General features: G+C 40.7%; 1 protein-coding gene across 13 annotated transcripts in view; it reads right to left on the bottom strand.

Annotated features, from left to right (window-relative positions):
* The window catches only part of FGGY (FGGY carbohydrate kinase domain containing), a 414,009-nt gene that overhangs the window by 255,446 nt on the left and 137,342 nt on the right, over positions 1-21,221 (bottom strand). For all 13 annotated transcript variants that reach the window (XR_004623203.1, XM_034653399.1, XM_034653435.1 and 10 more), the window contains one exon: positions 10,712-10,827. Coding sequence is in view for 12 of the 13 variants with exons in the window: in XM_034653399.1 (XP_034509290.1) it covers positions 10,712-10,827 (116 nt within the window). In the remaining variant the exon portion in view is untranslated. The remainder of the gene's footprint in view (positions 1-10,711; positions 10,828-21,221) is intronic.

Below are 21,221 nucleotides of genomic sequence, written 5' to 3'. Positions count from 1 at the left end.
TCTAGCCACAGTGGTCTTCCTTCACCATGCTCCCTCCTGCCAGAGTCACTGCAAATGCTGTTCCCTCTACCTGAAACACTGTTCCCAGCCCTCCTCTCAGAGTTACTGCATATCAACCTTCTCTAAACATCCATTCGTCAAACATTTCCTACAGTCCCTGACAAGGCCATATCCCATTATTACTCACTCTTATGCCCCATTGATCTGTTCTTTGTACCATTTACCTTAGTGCCAATTTTGTGACTGATTGACTAATGCACTCTTCACTACACTGAAAACTTGACGAAGGCAGGAACCTTGTTGGCTTTGGTTCATCATTATTCTCCTACAAGTAGCATGATGCCTAGCATTAAATTAATGAATGAGAACAAAGAAGGAAAATAAAAGTGCTTTCTCTTTTTGTAACCAAATCATTAATATGATCCAATCTTTGCAAACCATTAACCCCACCTTCTTAGTTTTTCTTCCTGTGGATACAGTTATCAAAAGTCCTTTTTAGTTGCTCATAGAATTTGACATTAGGGGAGCCCAATATTAGCTCCTTTTATCACTATGATATTTTACATAGTATTAAATCTTCTCATGTCAGTTAATTTAGCGGCCACTTACTGGGGTCTTACCAGAAGTGAGACATGTTACATACATCACCGCTCCATCATGAAGACCATGCAAGGTAGGTATTCCTACACCTGTTTAATAGATGAAATCAAGTCTCGGAGAGGCTTAGTGACTTCCACAAGGTCATAGAGTCAATAAGTGGTGATTTTGGGGATTCAATTATAGGTCTTTCTAACTCAAATACTTCTAACTTCTGGTTTCCCCAAATGTAAATCTGGAATAAAAACTACTTTTTGAATCTGATGGGAAATCAGTGTGAGAGTGCATGAAAAGAAATACTCTTTTAAAGTCATAAAGCACTGTAGGAATATTAGTTTCTTAGCTTATTATCACCTATGTATCTTGTATTTTTTATTTGCCTATGGATATGTGCCCTTTTGTTCATGAGAAAAAGCTAAAGATTGCCAGTTATGGTGTTGAAGAATTTAGGAAAACCTATAATTCTGGTCAACATAAGCTCTCAAGGAGGTAAGACTGGAATGTGATTATGATTTCAAAGCATAAGTCTGATTATTTTATTATATGCTGCCTGGAACAAAAACTGTGTGAACCCAAGGGTAGAGCTCGGGGGCTGGGGCGGGGGGAGAAGCATTCCCCAAAGTCAGAAGAAGTTGGCAGTAATTACACGGCATTATTCATGGGGTACTGACTTTGGCAGACATGACCTATCATCTAGGGAAGACTTTGAGTTCAGGAGAATGAATAGTTACGAAGATAGTAAGAAGTAACATTTTTTGAAGACTTATTAAGTGCTAGGATCTTTACCTGAATTATTTACTGTAATTCTCATAATATACCAATTAAGGCTCAAAAAAAAAAAAAAAGGCTCAGGAAAATCAAGTGCCTCACCCAACAATACATAAGGCAATCAAGTGCCTCACCCAACAGTACATAAGGCAGAGTGTACATGGCTTGCAGATAACAGAGCCATCTGAACTCAGGCCTAACACTGGTGACCAATTCTGAGCCACTCAAATAGGCAAAAGCTAATATAGTATTTAATTATTCTAGTTTAACTGCATCAGTAGCTTAGGAGCTTGACTGATATATTCCTAGATCCAACGATCCCTGGTTGCTTGGGCAAAGCCCAATTTCTGCATTTGCAAGGGTGAAAAGTGGACCCTACATTGGGCGAATTCACATATGTCAGCCACATTCTTCTGGTGCTCAGTCCCTTTCAAATGACAGTAACCAGATGAGTTAAATGACCAAAATTTGTCAAAAAAGTTTAAGACAAGGAAAAGTGGCATGGAGTACTGGAACAGCCACCACACTGGGGGTCAGGAAACCTGGTTTCTGGTCTCAGCTCTCTCACTAAAGTGCTCCAAGACCAAGGAAATTCACCCTACCTCTCTGAATCTTGGGTTTTCATCTATAAAATGAAGACAGAGGAGCAAAATCTCTATGATCCCTTTCAGCTCTGCTGTTCTCTGATTGCCCAGCAGTAAGAGAAGTTAGAGGCTGATCTCACTTTTGGGGGGCTTCCAATTATCTTCCAGGTGCCATACTGAAAAGAAGAGCAGTTCCATGAAACCTTATACACAACAAGCCTTCTGAAAGCCATTACCTTACAGCATGATGTGGTCATCACTGCTCCTTTGCCCTCCTGGCTCTGCAGGGCTATTCCTGGAAGGGTTAGCAACTGAAACAGTACTTCTGGGAATCTAAGAGTGGCAGTGGTGGGTGGGGAGAGCACAAATAATTTTTTCGGGCCCAACAGGCAGGGAACAGAATGTTGAGACAGTAAAGATCCTTGTCCTTGTGGTGCCAAGATACATTTAAAAATGAGAAAACTAACAAGTCTCTAGGCTTTGTAAACCACACTGCCCTGTGCTATCTGATATTTCCTCCTTTCAGCTTCACAACAAAACTTTATGGTAGGGAGGCAGGTAATGGGTACTGTATGTGCTCAGAGGAAAGAAACAGACCTGGTGGACATGCGCATGTGCTCACACACAATCATCTTTGTAGGAGCTACAAAACTTCTACAACTGTCCATGATTTTATTCACAGCGTGGGCAGGAGTAATAATGAGAACCATCTCTTGAGAGGAATGGAGAAAATCTTGTTGAGTCTCCTACCAGCAGCCCCCTCTTTAAGGAAGGACAGAAGCCCCATTAGAAATGAAACCCAGTCCCTTGGGGCGCCTGGGTGGCGCAGCTAGTTAAGCATTTGACTCTTGAGTTCAGCTCAGGTCATGATCTCAGGGTAATGAGATAGTGCCCCACGTGGAGTTGGCTTGGGATTCTTTCTCCCTCCCGCCCACACACAAATAAATAAATAAATCTTAAAAAAAAAAAAAAAAAAGAAGTTAAATCCAGTCCCCTCTCCTTCCCCACTGTAGGTCCACTATGCTCCAGCCACATCCAGAAATTCATGCACACCTATAGTCTTCTGTGCCTCCATGCCTTTGCCTGGGCCGTTTCCTCTGCCTTAAGAATCATTTACCACCTTTACCTGCTAAACTACCACTCATATTTTTTTAGACATTTCAAATGCCATCTCATAAGAAGACTTCCTTGATGCCATCTCCAGTTGTGACTTTCTGCTCTGCTTGCCCACAATATTCTGAACCTGCCTAGACTTACTGAAAAACAAGAAAACTCTGAGACTATCGATTTATTTGCCTCTGTCCCATAGACATGAGGAGCCCATGGGCATGGACCATGATGAATATAGTTTTTTATCTCCTGTACTTACTCCGGCACCTGGCACACAGGAGGCACTCAGTAGCATGGTTGGTGGGATGGATGCATGACTGGATGGATCACTAACTAACATGAAGACTTCTAGGTCATTCTCTATTAGGCAGAAGGCAGAAGTTTTATTTTAAAAGATAAAATAAGACAGTACAATACTCAGAGAATATGAACTTGCCTCAGGTACTGAAAAGACCTTGTTCTATCATCTGGACAGGAATGAGAAGGGTAATAAGAAAAAGTGGGATAAGACCAAAGACTCAGGGTAAAGGGCAAAGACAAAGCCCAGTCCATGGCACCCATAGGGATAGCCTCCCCCAGGACATGGGAAACAGTGGTGTAAAAGGACCCATAGATCCTGGAAAATGTTGGGATTACCTGTGGCCAAAGATTTCTCTAGACCTCCCAAAACATATTACTAAAAAAAGCACCAACATCCCACGATACCAAGATGAAGCAGCAGTTCAGCAAAATTCTAAATGAAAAGTCTCACATTCTAAGGAATGAATGGATAAATCCTTGCAAACATATCTGGCTCTACTGGGAAAGTTCAGATCATTGAGTATTAATAGCCATAAAAGGATTTTTATAATACCCACAACTATGGATGATATGATATCCTTGGATTCAGGCTCCCAACATTGGCCATCATGCCTATCACTGGTAGAAACCCCTTTGCCGCGTGTCCACAAGGGGATTTCCTCTTCTCTCCTTCAGGATGGAGTAGCATTCACATGAACACTCTCATCTCAGGCTTGTATACTCTTACATATTCCATCCATGGGAAGAAGGATCACTTAGCTGATCCATGAGACTTGGAGAAAACCCAACATTTCTGGGGCCATGTTAAGAAGGAAGAAGTGCCACTGCCTTGGCATGGAGTCAGTGCAGGCTTGGCATGGGTCTGTCTTCTTGAACCACCTAGACCCAGGCCAGCGGGCTCTTTCAGTTTGTGAATTAAGATCAAGTGCCAGGGGCGGCTGGGTGGCACAGTGGTTAAGCGTCTGCCTTCGGCTCAGGGCGTGATCCCGGCATTATGGGATCGAGCCCCACATGGCTCCTCTGCTGTGAGCCTGCTTCTTCCTCTCCCACTCCCCCTGCTTGTGTTCCCTCTCTCGCTGGCTGTCTCTATCTCTGTCAAATAAATAAATAAAATCTTTAAAAAAAAAAAAAAAAAAAAGATCAAGTGCCAAAGCAAGCCTAGCCAGGTCTCATCTCTATGTGTGAGATCCTTGGCCTACCAAGGAATGGATTAGGTCAGTGTCATGCAGGTCCCAAGGTCTAGCCATGTACACAAAAGAGGGAGGATTTCCCCACTGTGCTCTTTAATTCAGTACTGCACTTTTTTTCAGCTGGCTCTGGGAATTGTTCTCAATTGTTTAGACTTCAGAGCAGACCAGTGGTGAATACTGGGCCATCGATGTCCTCAACACATACATGTGATGAGTCATGACTCTTTACCTCCAGTGTGAAGCCTATGTGACAAAAATACCTCAAATGCAGCTTTAGTTAACTGCAGGGTTACTTTACTCTATGGAAAAGTGATAGTTCTAATCTTCTTAAAATAAATTTGCTTGTATTTGTTTGTTTTCTGTGAAGGAGTTTGAAATATTTCCTGTCATGGAGAAGTCTTGGAGAGAAATGCTACCGGAATGAGGTTAGACTGCAACTATCACTCAGGGCTACAGTGTGTCTTCCACAGACCCTTTCTTAAATGGTAAATATATTCATGAAAAAAGTACTGTGAACACTGAAATTATGAAATGAAATCACTGTCACCTAGTAATGTCACATAATTCAAAACAATTTATGGAGAGTGCATAAGTATTTTGGACAATTGAGGCCAAAAAAGGAATTGTTTATCAAATCCTCCATTCAAATATATATTCACTCATTCACCAAGTATTTCGTCAGTATCTATTGTGTGCCAGATAATAGCCAGTGCCCTGTGCCTAAAACACAGTCTCCCAGAGGGAGAGAAAAGAAGTTCAAAAACGTAGCCTTCCTCCCCTTAAGGAATGGTCTTCCTTCACGCGTGCATATCTTCAACTTTGCCTCTCACTTAAGTCAGTAACTCCTTCTACCTGAGCTTGTAAGTCTCTTTTTCATCTGGTTTTCCTGACTCCACATTATGCAGGATCTGGAGGCTAGCACACTGCACCCTTGTACAGAACAAAGCTCTTTCTGCAATGCAAATAAGCTCTCAATTCAGCCCTGTTGTGAGGGGCGTCCCCATGAAGTGGCCTGCCCCAGGAATACAGGGAAGCACTCTTCCCAGAATTCTGTAAAAAGGCAACTGCAAGGTGCTGAAAGAGAGCCTGGATAATGGATGACAGCAGGTGGGACGCCGCTTGTCTTCCTAAGGGTCCTTCCCCCCCCCCCCAATCTCTTCCTTCCTGTTTGCTTTTGGTAGATATGTAGGATTAGATGGGTGACCTGTGGATGATTCACATGGAACTGAAGGTCAACATTTATTGGCACAGATCATGTTATTGGACTGCGGGTAGATGATTCCCTGCAAGACACCGGGTTTGAGTGTCTCCCATCAACTCTGAACATTAAACAGTTGCGTTAGTATAGCTTCAATTGTGAAGAAATGTCTACTGTATTCTTTTGATTCACAAAACTATTTTTCACCTTACTTAGTATAATGTTCCCCAATCAAACCATCCAAATATCCCCTTGAAAGAAGGCATCAGGTGGTAACATTTTAGCTTTGAAAATTTGCCTGTAAGTTACTTAAAACATTGTAAATTTCTTGCCCTGTCCTTCAAATGCACCATATAAATATTGCATTTGATCCTTAACTTACACTCCATCAATAATTTATTTCATAAACATCCCTCCGTAAGACCATCAGTTGCTGAGGTGTTCAGTTTTCGGGGAAAGCATTTATTTACTGCATGAGCCCAGGAAGGCTGGTAAAGACTTGGCTAAAAGCTCCACATGGAGCGAATTATGGTAATTGTATTAATGCTCAAATCCACAAAGCTCTGCTCAAATCTGCTAAAAGGTTTTGTACTTTATTGCCCACATCTTGACGGGCAATGAGTCCACTGGAAATGTTTAACACTTCACAGGGAAGCTTCCTAGATTCATTTCTCATGGTTACAAAAATTACTGAAGAATTTCTGGAGTTATCTTCCAGAGCAATCTCTGAAAGTCTCAACTGAGAGTTAACAACCTCTTTACTATCTTCCACTTTCGGATCAGACTGAAACTACAAGTTCAAGTCACCAGAAATGAAAATCAAAGGAAATATCACCCAATTAATTTTGATGAATGGGTAAGTTTTAATTCATGTATGGCAATATTCTGGTTAATGATATTTCTCCTTAGGACATCCATTAAAAATCCATTAACTTAACAGGCTAAATCTAATACAGTTACTCTGGAAATTTTCTGCTAGATTAACATTATGGATTTTTAACGAATATTTCCTGTAGGTATTGCTCTATTAGCAAACCTAATATACTAATTAAACATGGGTTTTGTGTTGGGGTTGGGGGAAGCACCAAATGTTAAAATAAAAAAATCAGAGTTGAAGTTGGAGCCAAGTCACCAAAGACTACTACTAAAATCAGTAAATATCATTATAGCTTTTAAAAGCAGAAAGTGCCAACCTACCAGGACCAGCCATCTCAAGTCAATTTATTCACTTACTAATCACATTGTATTTGAGCTGCTAAAGTGTACCATCCCCTATGCTGGGACCGAGGACACAAAGGTAAATTAGTGAAAATCCTGACGTCAAGGAGCTCACAGTCTAGTATAGAATCAAGACACATACAGGTAATCAATGTGTACTATACTAAGATATGGTCAATATACCATGAGAACACTCGGAAGGAATAACCAAATTTAGGGGGTGGGGGAGGCACAAGTAATTGAAGTTGAAATTTGTGTTCCAATAAGATATTAGCTCCTTCTAGGGCCTCCCGTTGGGAGGGTTTCAATCCTGACTTAGCATTTATTGCTTCTGCATGGGGTTAGATGAGATTATTTATCAAATGTTCATCTGCAAACAAGGTAACATTACTTTTGTCACAGATCGTGAGAATTACACGCAACAAGGTCTGGGAAAGCACGGAGAAATGTCCTTGAAATATAGAAGGGGAAGCAGGGTTGGTATTGATTTGTCGCCTACCATTCACAGGCACACAATGAGTATTAGCTGGAAGTCAATATAGCAAAAGGGTTAGAGCAGGATTTGGAATCATCCAAACATGGGTCTGGATTCTGCTTCTACCACTTACAAACTGAACAATCGTCATTTAAACACTCTTCCCTCTTCTGACCCTTGGTTTCTTCAGCTGTTTAGAAGAAGATACATAAAAACAACTCCATTAGACAGTTTTAGAAATTTACAAATATATTGGTTATAATGCAATAGTATCATGTCCGAGAAGCAGTGAACTATTAGTTTGAATTGCTACCATTAATTATGCCTTCACAGGTAAGATTATATGGAAACATTACGAGACTCATCTAAGTTCACACCATTAGTGCCAGAACTAGAACCACTCTAGCTCCCGGTTCAGTGTTTTAGATCCATCTTGCCTGTACCCCTCAATCACAAGACAAGAGACCTTCCCTTGGCACTCAGTCTTGATGGCTCTCCATCAAGGCAGCAAGCTCATGGGGTGCCTCCAAAAAGAGCAGATTGGGGACTCAAGAATTGATGGCTCTGCTTCAGCTCTAATGACCAGCGTACTAATACCCTGGTGCTATGGGCTGAATTGTGTCCCCCAAATTCATATGTTGAAGCCCTAATCCCCAATGTGACTATATTTGGAGAGAGGGTGTGTAAGGAGGTAATTAAGGTTAAATGAGGTCAAAAGGGTAGCGCCCTGGGGTGCCTGGTGGCTCAGTCACTTGAATGTCTGACTCCTGATTTCCGCTTAGGTCATGATCTCACATGAGATCGAGCCCTGTGTCGGGCTCCGTGTTCAGCAGGGAGTCTGCTTGAGAGTCAGTCTCTCTCCCAGAATTTAAAGCCAACCATCTTCTGACTTACGGTTTTAATACTTTTTTATACCCTGTGAAGTTATACTCCATTTATCAACTGAGATCCCATCACACCTTTCTCCTATTCAGGTATGCGCACTTGTTCCAATCTAGCTGAGGTTAACTTTGGGGGCTAAATCCTGGCCCACTGGAAGCCAACCATACAGCCACATCAGCTCCCTCAGTCTCACATATCCTCATAGTCAGTGTGCTTCGGCAGAAAAGTGTGGAGTTAGAGACCCTAGTTCTAATACTGACTCGACAACTTAATAGTGGACAAGGAACTGAATCCCAGTTTTCCCATCCATAAAATGGGAATAGCTATTATACCAATAGGTTTTGTGAGGGCCACATGAGATAATGTACATAAATCACCTACCAAAGGACTCAGAATATAGCTGATGATGAATGACAACTGCTTTGCTTTCTTCTTCTCTTCCCTGGTCCCAAGTTCCTTCCCTTCTCTAACCAGCTCAGATCCACACATGATTTCAACGGAGCCACAGAAATTCCAGAATGGTTTTTGCTGCATACTACTCTGTTTTTTCCCCAGACTTAGCAATTAGTAGTTGAATAGACCACAGACAACCAAGTTAGGCTATCTACAACATAGTAGGACAGGGGCTACCTGGATCATTCATGTTTCTATCCCGAAACTCTTGCCCTTTAATAGATGGGTCACGAGGACTCCTCCAGAGAAAGGATGAACTGAAATCACCTACCACATGAATTGGTTATCAAGGGCAGTCATGGAACACTACATCAAAAACTAATGATGCACTCTATGGTGACTAACACATCATAATTAAAAAAAAAAGAAGAGGAGGTTGTAGCAGACACCAATTTTTCGCCAATATTTAACAGCACAACTCTCAAGTTTTAGCTGGCCACGTGCATGGACACATAGCTGCCCAGCCCATGGCCACATTCCTCAGCCACACTTGCAGCCTCGTGGGGCCTTATGAACAAGTGCTGGTTAATGGGATGCGATCAGCAATGACGTGGCTCATTTCCATGTTATGGTCTCTCGAGAAGAATGCAAATGGAATCCTCTGGTCCTTTTCATTCCTCCCACTCACTGACCGGGAACTGCTGAGAACTGGAGTAACTAACTTGGACCCAAGGTTGGAGGCCATGTTGTGACAATGGCAGAGCTGGCCTGATAGTCATTTCCCTCTATTCTATTACATAAAAAGGGTATTACCTTCCATCTTGTTTATTAACACACTGTCCTTTTCACTTTTATTGTTACAACATCTTAGCCTAAACACTAAACAGTACAAAAAGATTTCTATTTAATTAAGGATAACTGCCTACCTAATGACAGCTTACTACAACTGCAAGTAGTAACTATAGGAAATAAACAACTTTCTCTGACATGAACAAGCAAACCTTAAACTTTTAAATGCCAGCTACTGTTACATATATGTACCTTGCATCTCAATTCTTTCACCAAGTAAACCCCTACTAATCACCCACATCTTTATTAGCTGGTCACATAAAACTGGAAGTCTGGGACTCTATGGCCTTAGTCAGGAACCAGTGGCTCATGCTGCAGTTTCTTCTCATTTTTATCTTTTCAATTGTTTTTCTTTCTGCTCATGGCCTTGCCTGGTTCCTTGAATCTAATTCACAAAGCATCTTCCTAGTATTGATTGGAAACCATCTATACACACCCCCTTGATTATGCTATTCTCAGCTACTCCATGAGAATGTCTTCCTCAATCTAGCCCATGTCTACGAGTCTATATTTCAATGCAGACTTTCCACAGTCTGTATCTCCACTCAGTTCCTATGAGCCCCAATACAAGGGATAGTCACAGTCTATCCATCAAAACGGATTCCTTTCTCTTAGAAAAACAGGGCTGAGTTTCTGCATTTTTTTAAAAAACTTATTTATTTGAGAGAGAGAGAGAGAGCATGAGCAGAGAGAGGGGCAGAGGGAGAAGCAAGAATCCCTGCTGAGCAGGGAGCCCAGATGGACGCAGGGCTCAATCCTAGGACCCTGAGATCAAGACCTGAGCCTAAAGCAGACGCCTAACCTACTGAGCAACCCAGGCACCCTTCTTTTTTAAAGAAGATTTTATTTATTTATTTGAGAGAGAGCGAGCGTGTGTGCACAAGCGGGGGGTGGGGGCGGGGAGGGGCAGAGGCAGAGGGAGAAGGACAAGCAGACTCCTTAACGAGATGGGAGCCTGACACAGGGCTTGATCTTAGGATTCTGAGATCACGACCTGAGCCAAAGTCATATGCTTAACCAACTGAGCCACCCAGGTGCCCCCTGCATTTCAATTCATAAAAAAACAAAAACACACAAAAGGACAATATCCTCATATAGACATACACATAATTACTCTCCAGATATTTTCATTTTGTTTGCTGTTTACCTATTTTGCTGTAATTATCTGCAACAAAATCTTCCAAGCCAACCATCTTCCAGAAACTGTCATCCCAGCCTTTCTCTGCAGAGTACGTCCATTTGCACACCAGGGAGCAGAGAGAACTAAGAAAATGGGAGAAAGGTAGAACCAATAATATGAGTCAGGCTCCCTTTATGTTTTGCCAAATACCTACCCAGATATCTGCAGTAGTGTTACAGAAGTAGAATAAGCCAAAGCAAGTAATTACACATTGCCGTTCAGATCCAAAGTCTCCATTTGTACCTGGCCATGGGTTGGTGGTTGTGGGGCTGAGTGATGGGTAAATGGGTGTTCAAGATCTACTCTGTTTTGTGCATGTGCAAAATTCTCTATAATAAAAAAGGTAAAAAGAAATTGAAAAAGTGCCTGGTCTATATATATGGCCGCCCTAGTCTAAAGCAATATTTAATAAGAGGAAGACTGGGATGCTGGAAGGTACTTTCCTCTCCAACTTCATTTACCCTTCGTCTTCTACACTCAAGCAATAAAAAATTCATTTGCAGTTTTCTGGAAAAAAAAAAAAAAAAAAACAACTCTTGCACATTTCTGTGCCTTTGCCCTACTCCTATTTGTTTGGAAAATTCTTCCCAGCTTCTTTGCCCCAGTGACTCAAATACTTCTCCAGCCTAGGCTGAGTCTCCAGTTCTGTGTGTAGGTACTCCTCCTCTGAGCTTCTAGAACATGCAACATACCTTCTACCACAGCCCTTAAAATGCTGTGTAATTAACTGCTTCTTTACATAACTTCCCAATAGTGCTACTGCTTTCCATGCTCATCTTGTGTCAATAGCAAACCACAGAAAATGAAATCTGAGGCAATCAATCCCTGTTTAAAACTTTTCAATTGCTCCTCATTGCCTTCAGGAAAAAGTCCAAACCTTAGCAGGGTTTAAAACACCCTTTGTGATATGACTATGCTGACCACCAGACTCCTGTCTTGCTGTTCCCACCCTTGCTTTCTCCATTCTGCAAAACTGAATTATTTGAAGTTTCCTGTAGCAGGCCTTGATTTCTCACTTCCCTGTGCACTGAAACCTTTGCTTCATTCTGCCAAGAATGTTCTTCACTATTATGTATTTGCTAGTTAGCCTTCATGACTCAGCTCAGATCTTCCCTTTTCATGAGGCCCCAGTGAAGGGCAAGCTGTCCAAAGCCTCTTCTCTAAGCTTCAATCTGGACTTAGCCTTAACAATGACCATTGTAATGAAATGTACTGACCAAAGCTTCCCTAGCTTGCCCATTAACTCCAGCTATTCCTTCAGAGCAAAAGCAGTCCTGATCAGCTCTACCTCAAGTACTGAGTCCATATTCAGCCACAATGAATACTGAGTGAATGGCAGCACTAACAAATGAATATAGTCTGTCTACCCCATCAGAGTAAGTGATAAACCTGGGAAGTTCACACAGTTTTAAAGATAAAACTATCTCATAGAATCAACAGTCTAAGTGCATCTCATTCAATCATTCACAATGATCCACTCATCCACTCAAATTTTTAGTATTCAGTTACTATGATTCTGGCACCAGGTAATGCCCTGGAGAATCAAAGGTATGCAAGAGAGTTGGTCTGCTCCCATAGAAGCTGACAGTTAAACTGGGGGAGACAGAACTTGATCAATCACACCTAAAATCACGTACTAACAATAATGTTCAAAGGAGGTAGAGAGATGAATGAAAACCTTTAGCCGGTGAATCTGAATCTGATATCACCTGGCAGGAGGAAAGGGGAGGAAGTATTGAGCAAGAAAGGCTCCACACAGGTGACATTTTATGAGACCTAAATGTCTTTTGAAAGCAAACAAACGTTATTGATCATTACTGATTTTTCTCAGATGTCATGTAGATGGCAGAGCACTGAGCTGAGCTAAGCAGAACAGATATACTGAAGGGGTGTTAGCACCAACATAAATGTAATATGCATGTGCTAAATCCTTCACCTTACTTAAGATACATTTTTTTTTTTTGAGGTATAAAGAAGGTAGTTACCTATATAGCATATCCTGAAGAATACAAAATAGGCTAATTCCTCCTGGCACAATGCCTGGAATTCCAACTTTTTGGAATCTCTGAGACCTCACTGCAAAGAACAGTGCTATGGAATAGAAGATGGTGTAGAGGGATTATTTCTAATGGTCCGACTACACAGAACAACTCTTCACTCTCCAAATGCCCCATTCATTTGCAGAATTCTATGCCTCTGTTCTGACTGTTCCTTCTGTCTTAACTGCTTACTGTTTCTTCCACTCACTCTTGTCTACTTGGCAAATTCCAAGTGATCCAGATGGTCCAGTTCCAATGGCACCTCCCCACTACCTCCAAGCTAAACTCATGGCTCTCTCTTTTGAGGCAGCACTCTAACTTGAAAATATGCATTCTAGTTCTTCATACCAGAGGCAGGCTGGGTTTATGACCCCAAGTCTTTGACCCTCCACGTATCTGCATCTCTTGCCGTGTAATTTGCTGTGCTGCCCCACCCCCTCCCACCCCCACATTGTGGAAAGGATCTCCTTTCCTACCTCTAGATTTTGGATTCTGTCACATGGCTGGATTTGGTCAAAAATGTAAGGCAGGAAGACCACATCCTGGGTTCAAATCTATGCCTCAAGAGGCATTATGTGTTTCTGCTTGCTCTCTTGCACCTCTGGCATAGCTCTGAGAAAATCACGTGGGGCTAGCCCATTGGTGCGAGGAGGAGGAGCAGAGACACGTGGAGTAGAGGAAGGACTACCAAGCCCAACCTGGATCACACATCCCCCCCAGGCAGTCAAGACCTGACACACTGAGTTCAGCTAAGACTAGAAGGACCACCCAGCACAGCACAGCCCAAACGAGTTACCCATGAGCCAAATATGTGATTATTGTGTTTAACTGCTGAGCACTGGTTGTGGTTTGTAACGGTCAACAGTTAAACAACTCAACCTTTTATAGCACAACTAACTTATTCCAAGTAGATTCCCCCTCACGCCCCCAAAGAGGGCAAGGAGAGGGATGTCTCAGTCCTCACAGCAAGTCAAAATAGGTGGCCAGAGAGACTGCTTTGAGGGAAAATGACTGAGACCAACGGGCAGGGAGTTTACAGGTGCAGATGCCTAGGGCAACTCCAGCCTCCTTCAGGATTATTCAAACACTATTATGGTCCATTCCATGCGGATGTCTTTTAATCAACTCCCGGGCAATACGGATGTGTAAAAGCAGCAGAAGTGGCAAAATGTAGGGAGTGCACCTGAGGCCACAGGTTCTCCAGAAATCTCCAGGACACAGAGTAAGTATAGGATTTTATCTTAGAGAGTACAGGCAAGGTACCAGTGGCAGAAGGAAAGGTTTGCCTCTATTAAGACCAGGGTTCTGCCATTCCCTGAGGTGTTTGTTAGTAGCTTGCAACTCCCAGAATAACTCTTCGCCAGCAGGCAAGCTGACCTACCAGCCCATTGGGGGCGGAGGATATACTCTGTAGGATTACAACTGCAGGCAGGGGACTGCGAAAGACTGGGGCGACACTAGCAGGCTGAGCCGTTTCACAGAATGGGCAGCCTGGGAGGAGTGCTGTCCCCTGGGAGAAGGGGCCACTGGCTTTTTGTTCTCTGGAGCCAGAGTGCCAGGGCAGAAACTGCTGGGCTGTCACTGCTCTCAGATTTGTTAATGCCGAGGAGACTACAAAATCCTACGTGCAAGTCGGAAGAACAGCGGTCAATGAGCAGGGAGAACAAAACCAATATCTAAGTTAGGGGACCAACTCGAGTGAGAGAGGGTCCCAGAGAACATGTATAGGGGACAGGTCTCTCTGAAGACAGGATGGTGAAACCACAGGAACTGAGTATCCCTAAGGGAGGCAGAAAGAGCTGAGAAGGAGGCAAGGAAGACTTTCTGAATGAGAATGACTGATTTTTCAATTTAAAAGTTTCTGCAGAAGAATGAAAAAGAAAATCACTGGCACTGTTGAAATTCAAATTAAAGATCTGGAAGACCAAGTGAACAACATATCACACTACCCAGAACAAAGGCACGAAGAAAGAAGTGATGAGAGAAGAAAGAGGCGTGGAGAGCAGATCCAGCAGTGTAACATGAGAATAACTGGAATTCCAGAAGGTTTTTTTTTCTTTTAAAGAGAAAAGAAAAAATTAAAAAATTAAAAAAAGCACACACACCCAAAAAAGATGAAAGAAATGCTATAATTAAATGAATACAGTACTAGGGTTTTGTTTTTTTTTTTAAATATACTGAGCTGAAGCAAGATTTAAGCTTGCAGATTAAAACTCTCATTAAGTCCAGGAAGTGAATCCAGGAAATACTTGAATTTCAAGCGTAAACAGAAAATTATACAAGCTTCCAGACAGAAAGAATAAGTTACTTACAAAGGCAAGAGATTCAGACTAGCTAAGGAATTCTAATCTACACCTGTGGAATGTAGAAGACAGTGGAATAACGTACAGACTATTAAGAAAAATGATCCAAGAATCCTATGCCCAGACAAAATATTATTCAGCTGTCAGGGCAAAAGAAAAACATTTTCAACATGCGAGGATTCAAAAAGCAAACTTCCCATATACGTGCTCTGAGGACAATACTTGAGAATGAACTTAACCCAAAAAACAAGCGATTCACATAAGGGAAATCAAAGACTAGAGGAGCCAACAGTGGTGAGCACAGATATTCACGCTTTCTCTCCATATGTGTGTGTGCACACCCGTACATACACGTGAACGTGTATGTATGTGTGCACACACACGTGCACATACATACACCCATATTTAAATCTACATAGATGATGATAAATAATGTAAGCAGGGATTTGTAATACTAAGTTTTCCTGAAACACCTTCCTGCTATATTAGAAGGAAGAATCTAGTAATGGCCTCGAAGTTGAAAATACTGCTGGCAAAACCTCAGAGTCAGAAACTAAAGAAGGGGTACACAAGAGAAGTATGCAGATGCATATGTATGTATGTTTGGGCAGAATGTTAAGTTTAGTGTATGGAATGAGAAGGTAATTTCTAACAGAAACAAAAAGCTTAGAACTCTCAAAATAATAAGGAATAAAAAAGGAATAAAAAGAAAGTTAAGAAGTCAGTGAAACCGAACAGCCAATCAAAAAAGAAAGGGAAAGAAGGTAACATGATATAAATAGAATATAAAAATACCATAGAAAGAATATAGTCACTTATTTCAGTTATAACAACAAACGTGAATGGGCTGAATACCACAAGTGGTTAAAGGTAACAGTAATCACATTGGGGTTAAAACTGAGTTATATCTTGTTTACAATACAGATTTTTCTAATGTGATAAAAAGGTTTTTTATAAAAAGGTCAACAAAGAGGTGCACCTCAGTGGTGCAGTTGGTTAAGCATCTGACTCTTGGTTTAGGCTCAGGTTCTGATCTCAGGGTCATGAATTTGAGCCCCCCCCCATTAGGCTCCACACTCAGCATGGAGTCTGCTTGGGATTCTCTCTCCCTCTGCCCTTCCCTCAATCCCCTCAATCCCCAGCTCTCTCTCTCTCTAAAATAAATAAATTTTTAAAGAAGTCATCAAAGAAATAACAAATACAATTTTTAATATGACAATTTAAACATCAAAGTAGAATACAAGATCAAATATATTAGCCAAGACTAAAAGGGTCATTCCAGAATGACAAAATATTCAATCCAAGAATATTACTGTTCGTTAAATTTTATGAATGAACAACATAATGTGAAATATATAACACAAGAGCTCCCAGATTAAAACAAAAGCCACTTGAAAAGAGAATTTATTTAAAGATTTTACTGTACTTTCAGAATTTAAGGAAATGGGTAAACCAAAAGAATAATAATATCACTATTGAGTAATTAAAGGACTCAAATACAATCAATAAACTCAACTCTCTATGTTCACACACGGGGAGAGAGAGTGAGAACATTTTATAATATAAGCAGAGACTAGATAGGCAAAATGGTATTTCACAGGAAATTTTGAGTTTAAAAGTTTTATTAAAAATGAAAAAAGTCTGAAAATCAATAACCTAAGCAGACAACTTAAGAAATTATGAAAAACAAAGATAGATTAAATAAAAAAAGATCAAAAGGACTAGTAAAGATAAAAGCCTATGAAAGAATAACATAACAAGATAAAATTTATGTAATCAAGAGAGCCAAAATACAGTTCTAAGAAAAGACAATACAAACAAACAAACAAACAAAAAAAACCCTCTGGTAAAACTGAGGAAGGAAAAAAGAGAGAAGGAAAAAGTAACAAATGCCATGAATGAAAATGGGGGACATAACTAAAGAAAAAGAAGACATCAATAGAAAAAAGAGATTAAGTAAATAACATTATGCTAGTACGTTTCAAAATTTAGATGGAATAGGAAATTTACTAGAAAGACAGAATTTACCAAAACTGACTCAAGAAAGCATAAGAAAACTTTAATAAACTCATTACCATTAAAAATATAAGCCAATACTTAAAAATTATCCTTCAAATAAAATTTCAAGCCCAAATAGTTGTACCAGAAAGGTTTAACAAATGTTCAAGGAACAAAGCACTCCACATTATTTCAGAGACTAGAAGAGGAAATGCTCCTGAAGTTATTTATGAAGCTAGGATAACTATATTATAAAACCAAACAAAGACAGTATAAGAAACAAAAATCAGAGGCCACTCTCACATTATGAATGGGGGCGTAAAAATTCTAAGCAAGGCATGACCAAATTTTATATAAAAATGGGGAAAAAGTACATCAAGAACAACATTCCAAAACATTTTAATTGAAGATCTATGAATGTATTTTGAATAGTATTTTACTAAAGGAGAGAAAAAGATCAACTCATATTGAAAAGAAAAAAAGTATTTGATGAAGTTAAAGGCCCCATCAAGATAGAAACTCTTACTGGAGTAGCAACAATAGAAGTTTCGGCTTCTAACCATGATGGACTAACAGAGACTGGATTTTACCTCCCCACCCCCCATCTTAAGAAACTGGAAGAGTAGGAAAAAAAAGTATGACACAATTGCTCTCAGACCTTGAACCACAGGCAGCACAGAACTGTGATCCTTGAGAGAAGGAAACAAATGAGGTGAGCCCTAAGATCACTCTGGCTTTCTGCCAGGAAGCCCATACCTGACCACAAGCAGAAAGAAGGATGCCAAGGAAAACAAGTCAGGTTCACAAAATTGCAAAGACTGATATGAGAATTCAAGGAATTTGGAGGTGGCTAGAAGCCGGGATGGCGCAGACTTGCAAAGAGGAGGGAGCTGTGCAGAAAGAGGGTACGGAAAACTGCACAGAAGTCCCACGAAATCTTTAACTGCAAAGATCCAGATATGTACATGGACACTCCAAGAGGTCTGGTGAGAAGTGACTGGAAGGCTCTGAGCTGAGCCGTTCTCAGGGCTCACAAAGAGCTGAGAAAGAGAATCATCTGAGGGACTAAAATTAAAGTGAAACGTCCTCATTGATCACTTGGGACATTCAGTGGAAACCCCCAAAGAATGCCTTAGAAGTATAACTGAACCTTCCTGTGTAAAGGTTACAATAAACAAAGCTTTGAAAGAAGATTCCAAAAGATAAAACAAAGCCAAAAGTACATTAACAGCCTACCAGAAAAAGTAGCCCAACAGTCATTTAAAAAAAGACAACAAAACCCAGACACTGGACAACATAAAATTAACATGTCAGCATCCAATAAAAAATATCTGAAGAAATAATGGCCAATTTTTAAAAAATTTGATAAAAGCTATCAACCCACAGAGCCATGCTCACTGAAACCAAAGCAAGATAAACACAAAGAAAACCTCAACAAGACACATTATCTAATCAAATTATTTTTTTAAAAAGTTGACAATATTAAAAGCAGTCATAGGAGAGACACAAAACAGAGGAACAGTCCAACAAAGTCAGCAGACTTTATACCACAAATAATGCAATCCAGAAGAAAGTGGAATGACATCTTTAAAGTACCGGAAAGGTTTAAAAAGAAAAAAATCAAGCTAGAATTCTATATTCAGAAAAAAAAAGACCTTCAAGCAATTAATATGAAATAGTCTTTTTCAAACAAACAAAAACTGGGAGAATTCATTTCCAAGAAACCTGCATTGCAGGACACGTTAAAGGTAATTCTTTAGGGAGGAGGAAGAGGACACTAAATGAAGTATGAATTGATACAAAGTAATGAAAAAGTATCAGAATCAGTAAATATGTGGGTAGATACAAAGGGCATGTTTTCATTTTTAAGTTTCTTTAAAAGAGAATCGACTTTATGTCTTCATCTTTAAAAGGTAATTTAGAAAAAGACACAGTGTACTGTGGGGCTTACAACATGTGTACAAACAAAACATGAAAACAGAAGCACAAATGGCAGACAGATATGAAAGATATATGTGATGGGGTGTAAAATTATATGAAGGTAAACTGTGATAAGTTAAAGATGCATATTAAAAATCCTAGAGGAACCAGTAAAAAAGAAGATAAAATCAGTAAACCAATTTGGGAGATAAAATGGAAAACTAAAAACATTTCAGTAACCTGGAAGAAGGCAGGAAAAGGGAAAAATTACAGAGAATACACAGAACAAATAAAAGGCAAATGGCAAGATGGTAGATTAAAACCTAGTCTAGGGGCGCCTGGGTGGCTCAGTCATTAAGCATCTGCCTTCAGCTCAGGGCGTGATCCCAGCATTCTGGGATCGAGCCCCACACATCAGACTCCTCTGCTGGGAGCCTGCTTCTTCCTCTCCCACTCCCCCTGCTTGTCTCTCTCTCACTGGCTGTCTCTCTTGCTGGCTGTCTCTGTGTCAAATAAATAAAATCTTTAAAAAAATAAATAAGAAAAACAATAAAACCTAGTCTAAAAACTATAATGAACAGGCAAAAATTGTAAGACTGGATTAAAAATAAAAAATGAAATCCAACTCCATGCTGTCTGTAAGAAACTTATTTATTTATTTATTTATTTAAAAGATTTTATTTATTTATTTGACAGAGATAGAGACAGCCAGCGAGAGAGGGAACACAGGCAGAGGAGCCTGGTGTGGGGCTCGATCCCACAACACTGGGATCACGCCCTGAGCCGAAGGCAGACGCTCAACCACTGTGCCACCCAGGCGCCCCAGAAACTTATTTAAATATAAAGATGCAAGATAGGTTCAAGAGTGGAAGGAGAGAAAAAGAGATGCCAGGCCAACACTAATGATAAAAAAGTATGAGTGGCTGTATGAATATCAGAAAGTAAACTTCAGAACAAGAAATATTACCGGGGAAACAAGAGGTGCATTACACAATGATAAAAGTGTCAATGCATCAAGATGACTTGTGTTAAAGAAGAAATCGTAGTTCGTTAGAATGGCAACCGGAACTCAGCTACAGTATGATTTCTTTCTTCTTTGTTTTAGCCCAGAACTAACAAGCAATGCGAAACTGTCCACAACATCAAGGATTCATGACAGTATAACTGGATGTGACCGCCTAAGGTCACCCTTGTTTTTTTTACACCAGTCTGCCTAAAACTCAGCAATCTCAGTGGCCCATGTTGATTAAAAGGTCTGACAGACTGGAGGGGTCCAGAACTGTGGGCTTGCTCTCTTTTATGGTATTTTAGAGAAGAGCCTGTCTGAGTGGGGAAAGTCGGGAGGTACTAAAGCATCTACCTCCTTCTAATAAAAGAATGTTACTTTGTTTCATTTCCTGATGCTCCATCTAGCCTTTTGGGAATTTCTGCACCTCTGGTCTAGCCATGACCTCCCACAGCAGGGACCGTGTCTGCCTTATTCATCATGCCGCTCCCCGGCACCAGGCATAGTGCCTGTCTGGCAAATTTTGAGAACTCAATCCGTGTTTATTAAGTAAATGAATGAGAACCCTAGGATGTCAGTTATAGGAGGAGACTTTCAGGTTCCCAATCACTTTTTATTGTTTCTATTATAAGGCCCAGATCTCCAGCTAGTGCTCTCTGAGCAGGCTCTAGAAGAGAAAAGGCTCGATTCTTGATTCCTGGGGTGACGAAAAGCACCAGCAGAACACTGGCTTCCCTGCATAAACCCACCCTAACGGAAAAAGGAGAGCTTCTTGAAAACGTGTTTTGTCTACCTTACATACCTCCCATCACCTACTTCCCCAGGCACAAAAACATGCTGAATCTCTAACACAGCCTCTTTTCTTTCTGGAGAAAAGCAAAAAACAAAAAGAGCCTTCCAGTTAAAGATGCCAGATTGACGACACACGTTGACCTCTGCTCCCTTTAAAGATTCCAATAAAATGGCCATATGAGAATATTTCAGAAAGGCAAAAACCCACAATGACAAAGATAACAGGAGAGACGACAGCAACAGACTTGAAAGGCAGAAAACACAGATGGATGAGTTGTAAGGCCCTTGGTAGACTTGGAAAGACAAAAACCTAAGTGGTAGGTGAAAAGTTCAGAAGCACAACGATTTCCCTGCAAAGGCACCAGGTACTTCAGAAAGTGGGAGTACAGGTGGGGCTACAAATGGCGAGATGGCTGAAA

The sequence above is a fragment of the Ailuropoda melanoleuca genome, chromosome 2 (assembly GCF_002007445.2).
Source record: "Ailuropoda melanoleuca isolate Jingjing chromosome 2, ASM200744v2, whole genome shotgun sequence".
In the NCBI taxonomy this organism is placed as follows: domain Eukaryota; kingdom Metazoa; phylum Chordata; class Mammalia; order Carnivora; family Ursidae; genus Ailuropoda; species Ailuropoda melanoleuca.
Note: the sequence above shows the minus strand (reverse complement) of the source record. Positions and strands in the feature narration are given on the sequence as shown.